General features: G+C 45.2%; 1 protein-coding gene across 1 annotated transcript in view; it reads right to left on the bottom strand.

Moving 5' to 3' along the window:
- Positions 1-806: 806 nt before the first annotated feature.
- The window catches only part of FUT10 (fucosyltransferase 10), a 122,075-nt gene continuing 113,841 nt past the window's right edge, over positions 807-9,040 (bottom strand). The window contains exon 6 of the mRNA XM_060136340.1: positions 807-941. Coding sequence (XP_059992323.1) covers positions 938-941 — 4 coding nt within the window. The 3' untranslated portion in view covers positions 807-937. The remainder of the gene's footprint in view (positions 942-9,040) is intronic.

Below are 9,040 nucleotides of genomic sequence, written 5' to 3'. Positions count from 1 at the left end.
AGCAGCTGGTCCTAGAAAATGTCTGAAATGTGTCCTGATGATTTGGACAGTATGTTTTGCGTCTGCAAAACTCATTACAACATTCCTGTGCAAAATGCTGTTGGAAAGGTGCTTCATTTTCAACCAAAGTTCTGATACATCCTCCACGGTAATCACAATACATTGCACTGCAAAATATGCAGGATGCATTAAGCTTTTTTCTCCTTACGATGCCTCAGTCAGTATCAGGTAGCACTTACAAAGGGTAAGGAAGTCTTCCTTCAACACAGCAATGTTCCTACAGCTGTGTGCTGATTGACCTTAACTTTGTGCTGTGCTTGCAAAGAAAGGGGACTCTGACAGATTGTACAGAGCAGAGCATGTACAAGTCAAGTGGTTAAAAGGAAGCAATAAGCTTGTTCCTGCTGCGTGTGAAGTGAGTTTCACCCTAGACTTGCTCCTACTTCAACAGTGACAGCAGACGCAATCAGAAGTTTGGGGAGGGATTTTGAGAAAACAGTTTTTTTAAAAAGTCACCCCTGGATTTAGGTCTTCACCTGTTTTGTGAGAAATTTTATAATAAGGGAAGTCACTTGACTGACTGATTTCACACATCAAACCTAAGCAAATTCTCCCTTGTGAAGGAAATATGAATTCTGCATAAGATGCAACTACAGAGAAAATTCTCTTCCCTCTTTAATTTTCTTAATGCCTTTTGCAGGTCTCTCTCCTTTGGTCAGGGTAGGTAACTACCGTAAAGTAGACTCAGAAATACATAATGATTCAAGAACAATAGACAATGTATTTTTTGCTCACCTAACAGCCCAGCGCAGTTTCAAGTCATCGTGGTTGGTGGTGAGGGTGTGGAATGCTTTGCTTTACGCATCACTCAGAGACCCAGGCTGATGGAGGATTCATCAACTACATATGATGGTCTCCCTGGAGGTCTCCATCCCAGTCAGCTGGAAGGGAAAGGAACATGGAAAAGCCCACGTGAAAGGTTGCATGGAGTATAGCCACATCACTTCTGCTCACACATTCTTCTGGCTAGAAATCTGCCACACCAAGCTGCAAGGGAGGCTGGGTAATGTGCCCAGGAAGGAGAGGATGTGGATTATGGTGAGAGCTGGCCGTCCCTGCCACACTCCTCTCTTCCCTGTTCTTTCAATGGCGGAGTTCCCAGTTTCCCAGGGTCTCTCTCAGTCTTATAACAGGACATGCTCCCCCCAGACACTTTCAGGATGCAACGATTACTATCTATAGAATACTCTCAAGTGTCCAGCCAAAACACACCTCCTAAATTCAAGACTGAAATTTCCAAAACCCTACTGTACATCTATCTGACGATCAAACGAGCACCTGAAATTCGACACACGTTATACCAAATTTGTTATCTAACCTCATCTGTAAGATGGAGATGATAACAGTATCTATTCATAAAGTTGTGATGAGGATAAAATGAATTAATATGTGTAAACCACACAGAAAAGTGATGGTACAAGTGGGGGCTCAATAAATGCTGGTCATTATTATTTTTTCCCCTCCCTCCTTCTTCTCTGGCAAATCCGTTCCCCTTCCCGTGTTTCATAGCCTTCATCACCTACTTAATAGACCAAGTTAGAAGCCCTACTGGACTCCTTTGCAGCTCTTAGCACCATCCAGTGACTCTCACTAACTCTCAGAGCTGCTGCCTCATCTTCATTCTCATTGTCATGCTCTGACTCAGACACTCGTTACTTCTCAACTGAACTGTTGCAAAATCCTGCTCAGTGCCCATCTGTTCTCTGCTGTCTTCTCCCTCTAGCTCTTGTTTGCTAGAGTAATATCTTTAAAATGTTCTAAACTGTGTTCTCAAATACTCCAATGGCTTTTTATTGTCAATACATATAAAGTCCACAATCCTTAGAGCTGGAAAAGCGAGGTAAGCCAAGTTGGAACAGCCTTGAATTCTATCCTGGTTTTTCCCTCCCTCCATTAACTTCAGGACAAATCATAATTGGTAAGTGATAGAGGTATGAATAAAATGTTGGCGGGGGGTAGAGGCAGACTAGATGGATTCTGATTGGAGGTGGATGGCTGCTCTGAAGACATGACATCTGAGCTGGAAATGGGAAATTTGAAAGAAGGGAAAAAAGGGTGGGCTTTTTTCCAAATTTGGTTTCATGTGTGTCGAATTTGAGGTGCTCATTTGATCGTCAGATAGATGTACAGTAGGGTTTTGGAAATTTCAGTCTTGAATTTAGGAGGTGTGTTTCGGCTGGACACTTGAGAGTATTCCATAGATAGTAATCGTTGCATCCTGAAAGTGTCTGTGGGGAGCATGTCCTCCCTTCCTGTTCCAACCATAGCAGATTACTTACACTCTTTGCTCTCTGTGCCTTTTTGACTCTGATCCTTGTACCGTGAGAGCCCACCCTTTTTTCCTTCTTTCAAATTTCTCATTTCCAGCTCAGATGTCACGTCTTCAGAGCAACCGTCCACCTCCAATCAGAATCCATCTAGTCTGCCTCCATCCCCCCCCAGCATTTTATTCATACCTCTATCACTTATCAATTATGATTTGCCCTATTGTTAATGGAGCCTGTCTCCTCTACTCAACTGAGTCCTTGAGTGTCCCCAAGCAGAGTTAGTCTCGCCACCATGATACTTTAACTTAATGTTCCAATTTTCTCGGCTTACTGGTGTATAAATATGGAACAGGAACTACCTGCAACTGGGCTACGTGGATTCCCTCTTCCTCACTGGGCAGTAGCTCCCTTAACAACGTGGAGCAGACTCCGTTAATTTCCAGTACCTGTTAGATACCAGAAGGTCTCGTGATCTGGTTGAGACCCCTCCTCCTTCTCCTTTCCTAGCCTTACATCCCTCAAGTGCTGAAAAGAGAGAGGAGGCATGGTGGACCAGAATCTCCTTGCGTGGTAAGGGGCTCTCCCCAAACTCACTTTGATACAGTCTAGTTCCACCTGCAGCTGGTGGCTGCCAAGTAGGGGGGGTGATGATGTTCTTAGAGAAAGATTAGCTTTAACCAAGCACCCTCCACAACTGAGGGCCTCTCCCAGAAGGATGCCACCATCTCTTGTGCTCACTAGGCAGGCTCACTGCTACTTCTCGGTTAAACCTGGTATTCTTCACAGAGAGCAGCCAGGACTGCTGGAGTCCTCTCCTACACCCTCTAAGGCCGATGAAGAACCTGAATGTGGTGCAAACTGTCCCATCTTCTCCCCAAACACCTTATATTACAACCCATCAAGCCTGCTAGCCTGGCCTCCTGCAATGGGTCCTTCATCCTCAGAAATCTCTAGATCTGAACTCTGCTGGTCCAAGGATGTCCCCAGACTTCAGGGAACTTGTGAGATTCTGAGACCCAAAAGGACAATGTAAGCTCTGCCCTAGAATTCCAGCACACTCCACCAATAACCCTGAAAGCATTCACAGTGCACGGGAACATCAGAGTGCCCCTGGGAGGCCGACAGCTCAGCACACGGCTAGTCAAGAAGCAAGCTGCCAATCTCCACATACTGAAGTTCCCTCCAGTCTTTAAGAAAAATTCTATTAGAAGCCCTCTTGTTTGGCTTTAGGAATGGGAGGCAATGGTCTCTCACCTGGGGCACTGTGCTGTAAGATGCCCCTGCCCTCCCAACACTCTCGCCTAACAGTGGATGGTGGGGCTGGGGCCAGCATGACTCTGGTCCCTCCCAGTGAGCCCTAAGGAGGCAGCACTGGCTTGTGTGCTCAGGGGTGTCTTTGGAATGTGGCATACGTGGGACCTTCCTCCAGCTACAATTCTGGGGCAGAGAAAAACCCATTTTGAGGGCTTCCCTGGTGGCGCAGTGGTTAAGAATCCGCCTGCCAATGCAGGGGACACGGGTTCAAGCCCTGGTCCGGGAAGATCCCACATGCCGCGGAGCAGCTAAGCCCATGCCTCACAACTACTGAGCCTGCGCTCTAGAGCCCGTGAGCCACAACTACTGAGCCTGCAAGCCACAACTACTGAGCCCGCGAGCCACAACTACTGAGCCCACGAGCCACAACTACTGAGCCCACGTGCCTAGAGCCCGTGCTCCGCAACAAGAGAAGCCACCTCAGTGAGAAGCCCGAGCACCGCAACGAAAGGTAGTCCCCGCTCGCCGTAACAATAAAAAGCCCGCGCCTAGCAACGAAGACCCAATGCAGCCAAAAAACAAATAAATAAAATTAAAATTTAAAAAAAAGCTTTATTTAAAAAAACCATTTTGACACACTGTTAAATGTCTTCTAAGTACATACAGTCCTGTTGGCCTTATCACTGTTTTTTATAACACATTTTCTAAATGCACGTCTCCCCGCAGACGCTGGAAACTCTTGAAAAGACTTTATCGTCAACATTTTGTTTCACCAAATGAGCACTTCACAGGTGGTCAATAAATGTCCGATACATTATTTTCTAATCTCCAAAAAAGTTAAAGTACCAGGATCATGAGATGCCAACCTCCTTATTTTTCAGAAGGCGAAACTCAGGTCCCAAAAGATGAGGTCGCTTATCCAAAGGCACACAGCTAGTTGGGACTGCATTTCACATACAAATTTGTACACTTAATGGTATAGCAGAAGCAGAAGCCAGCCAAGCAGATTTGATGACTGGCCTTTGGAGAAAAGAAAGTGGGTAATGGAAAACACTGTACAAATTCCAAAAGGTAATTTTTGCAGATGAGGCACATTTTTCATTCCCTGGTCTGGTAAGGTTTGCCAGTGTGCGCCGTGACTAATTCCTGCTGGCCCAGCCTAGGAGTTTTGTTTGCAGGGCAGCATGACAGATTTGCTGGTAGAAGCTGGCTTTAATTCATTTCAGGCCAGTCCTGGAAACCAGAGGCTCTGTCATGTCTTCATTGCAACATTAACTCCATTTTTCTTTCTTCACTCCTTCTATTAATCAGCAGAGGCCACTCAATAGGGCAATCTTAACTGCCCGCTGAAGGTGGCAGCGAGAAGTATAAAATAATTCTTCTCACGGACCCTTTTCTTCTTTTCCGGGAAGAGTAGTGGTTTTGTTCTCGGGCAGGCTTCCCAAGAAGGCGCAAGTCCTCCAGTGCCATCTGATGAACTCCCCGGGATTTGGAGTGGCTATAAGAATTCCCTCTAAGCCCCAGTTGTGTCCACACTTAACTCCATCCAGGAAAGCGTGGAGTGGTTGGAACCTGAGATATTATCCAGGGAGGTTTTTCCCCTGCTTTGTCTACAAACACAAGAAAGCAGCTGACCTATTGAGAAATCTCAGAATAGGGGTGGAGAGGAAGAAAGGTGAAAAGCGAAGCCTGCAGCTGTGGCCAGAGTCCTCCACGTGTGGGTGGATCCACAGGGGCACTCGGGACAGTCTGCGAGGGAGGGCGGTCTCTGGGCACAGACCCTTCGGAGGCAGCAATGCATGAGTCAGCAGCCCCCAGCAGAGGCACCTGTCTGTCTTGTTCATCTTCATGCACTGGGAAAGGCCTCATCTAAATCTACCCAAGTCCAAAGCCATCCTTGGCAGAGAAACAGAAGCCAAACACTTTGTTCACTGGTGCGTCCCTTGCCTCACCATGAACTAATCAGCTCAGCCAGGGCAATGTGGAGCCCCAGCTGGGCACTGTGTGCCGTGTGCCCACACCCAACTCTGTGAAGGAAAAGAGCACCCAGTGAATAGCAGAGGGGCACCCACGAGACATGGGGGGCAAGGCAGAGGGTATTCCGCTGAGAAGAGTGCTGGGCAGACGTCTATACATCAGCACAAACCCCTATACACTTTTCAATTTATATTCTTTTTTTTTTTTTTCTTTTGCGGTACGCGGGCCTCTCACTGCTGTGGCTCCCGTTGGCAGCACAGGCTCCGGACGCGCAGGCTCAGCGGCCACGGCCCACGGGCCCAGCCGCTCCGCGGCATGTGGGATCCTCCTGGACCGGGGCACAAACCCGCGTCCCCTGCATCAGCAGGCGGACTCTCAACCACTGCGCCACCAGGGAAGCCCTCAATTTATATTCTTAAACTCACTCATGAACGCATTACCTAAGATAACTGTGATGTTTCCCTTAACATTTAGGTATTTATGGAAGGCCTAGTGAATCTATTGGACATAATATTAAAATGTATTGTACTCTTCCGGAGACTGTTAGGCTGTGTACACAACACCCAGGAACTGTATAGCCTGCCTACATTCTGTGCTTTTCCATCAATGTACCGTATGTCAAATTTCTGTGTCAAGTGTCCTATCATTCCCAATCAATTTCTTCCCTTTCCCACCTCTAAGAATCACATGGCACAGTTTTAGAAATACGCAAGTATTTCAGAATGGAAAAGATGGGGAAGGCATATTGCTATCAATACGTCATATTTATCTATGGGAAAAGCTGAAATATAGAACATCTAGAGGGTCTAAGAATAGTAACTGATTATGTTCAAGTATGTTTCAGAAAGCAAAGCAACAGTAGAATCTTCTTAGACAAAACCTAATTCTCACAGACTCACAACTTAGAGAACGAACTTACGGGTACCAGCGGGGAGGGGTGGGGGGAGGGATAGATTGGGAATATGGGATTGACATGTACACACTGCTATATTTAAAATATACAACCAACAAGGACCTACTGTACAGCACAGGGAACTCTGCTCAACACTCTGTAATAACCTAAATGGGAAAAGAATTTGAAAAAGAATGGATACATTTATATGCCTAACTGAATCACTTGGCTGTACACCTGAAACTAACACAACACTGTTAACTCTACATTTTTTATTTATTAAAAAAAATAAATAATCAAACAACTTCCTATGAGCACTACTTCCCAGGAGGCCCTTAATAAAAGCTTCATAACGATGGCAAAAAAACAAACTAACTAATTCTCACAAGGTCTATTAAAAGAGAGGCTGATATCTCTACGTAGGATCTGGAAAGTTGGGAGTTCCCTTTTCCTTAATACTTCTCCTTTTTCTCATTCTGCTGCTGGACCCGTGACCATTACTTCCATGACACAACTTCTTGGTACTGCAAAGGTAACACTAGGCTGATTGCCCCATTCATCACATGAGGTGACCAGGTCCTGTCATTTTCATTTCACTCTAAAGTAAATGCGGGCAGCCAAGAATTGTGAGTGTTCGTCATGGGGTGTTCTTGTAAGGTTTCATACGCTTCTCATCTGCCATCAGCATAACACTAGACTTTGGTATTTCTTAAAAATGGGTCTTTCCTCTTCAAAGAACATCTTAGCTGCTCTCTGTCCAAAGATTCACTTAAGAAAAAGCATGACCTAAGGGAAAATAAAAGAATGACAATCCCTTTTACCTTCTAAATCTTCTCACTAGCTCTAAAGGGAAGAGATGAGAAGATGCTGGGGTTATTGATTAGAGGAAGCTCTAATCCTTAGGTAGAAGGGCATTGCTCTAAGCAAGGCAAGGATGGAAGAAGGGAGAAGGAACGATAATTCCTTATAATGGTTGCTTCACTCCAAGCACTCCCTTAGTTATGAGGTTGACAAAGATAAATAGAAAAAGAGTTCCATCCCTCAGAGAAATCAAACTCATAGGGAAGACAGACATGCATATTAGCTAGAAAAGTGTTTCATGCATAGATGGGGTCCATTCAATGCTTGTTGGCCTGATGATTTACCTATAATAAAATTCAAATTCTCATACTGCACCATACCTGGGACAAACTCTGGCTCCACCACCAACAAGCTGTGTGGTATTACACAGGTTACTCAACATCTCTGTGCTATTGTGAACTACTTTGCTCAGTGCCTGGCAAATAAATGTAGTAGTAGTTAATATTAATATTATTATAGTTACTGCCTGCCTCATCCTTCATCTCTCACTATGCTCCCCCATCATCCCTTCCTTATAACCTACACTCCGGTCACACCAAGCCAGGGGCTGCTTTCTGGACACACCATGCTACTTCACGTTTCTGAGTTTGAGATTTTCGTTCTGTCTCGTCCATCGAGAGTGGGCTTCTCAAACTGGCTGCGAACGCTTGGAGGGAGGCACTATGCTTTTTCACATTCATCATTCCAGCACCTGGCACATTTCCTGGAACAGGGTAGACACTTAACAAATATTTGTTGAATTAACTACGTGTTAAACTAAATCATGTGAATAAAACTATACACATCAAGGTAGGGAAAAAGTGAGGAATTCTTCATAGGGAATAAATCAGAGAAAGGTTTCCCATAGGAACAGTTTAACTTGCAAGTTTAACTTGCAAGGCTTTGAAGGATAAATTCATCAGGGGCTGGAGGTTTGGTGTGTGTAAGTGTTGCAGTCAGTGTAAGAAAACGCAAGACGTTGCATAGGGTGGGTGCTCTCTAAGCAGGGAGCTGAATGAAGGAAAGAATGGAGACACACGTTTGTTCTCAAAACAACAGCTTTTCTTTTCACGCCAAGAAAAAGCCCAACTTGGATTGTTGGGCTTCATTTTAGTCTCTTCCCTGCATCAATAATATTATTTTTGTAAACTTGTGAGTAATGAGGAAGGAAAAGGTCTTAGACATTTCTCAGACTTTAATAGATAAACCAAATAACAATAAACAATCCTCACTATTATTCAGTCCCCTCATCTTCCAAGTCTCCTTTGCCCCAGCTCTTTACTCCCCAGAGGCAATGGCAACCTCTTCTCCATTCTCTTCTACATCATCTTCATCTGAGCCTGTGGAGAAGCAGACCTCAGCAACCTGATGTTCGTGGGGAAAGGGAATTTTGCTCAGAGCCACACCTTTATAAAATGTATACAATACAGACCAGCTACTTCCTGTTTATCCGTGGACAACAAGCAATCCAACAAAAGGCAAATGTGCTACAAGACCTAAACCAAGGCATATCACCACACCTCCCATGAAGGCTGCCTCTAGATACTCTGCTAGGGTTGGGTGGAAAGACATAAAAGGCTAAAGAAAATGAGGAAGGGGCCACACAGAAGATCGGCGAGGACCAAGACCTGTGGCAAGAGGTACTTGGTATGTTTGGGGAAGAGCAGGGAGAACAAGGGAAGCGGGGAGGCAAGAGTGGCAGGAGGTGGTGAAAGTAGAAAGATCAAGGACCAGACAGGTAAGGTGTTGA

The sequence above is a fragment of the Lagenorhynchus albirostris genome, chromosome 21 (genome assembly GCF_949774975.1).
Source record: "Lagenorhynchus albirostris chromosome 21, mLagAlb1.1, whole genome shotgun sequence".
NCBI classification, from domain to species: Eukaryota; Metazoa; Chordata; class Mammalia; order Artiodactyla; family Delphinidae; genus Lagenorhynchus; species Lagenorhynchus albirostris.
This window is presented reverse-complemented; position numbering and strand designations above follow the sequence as displayed.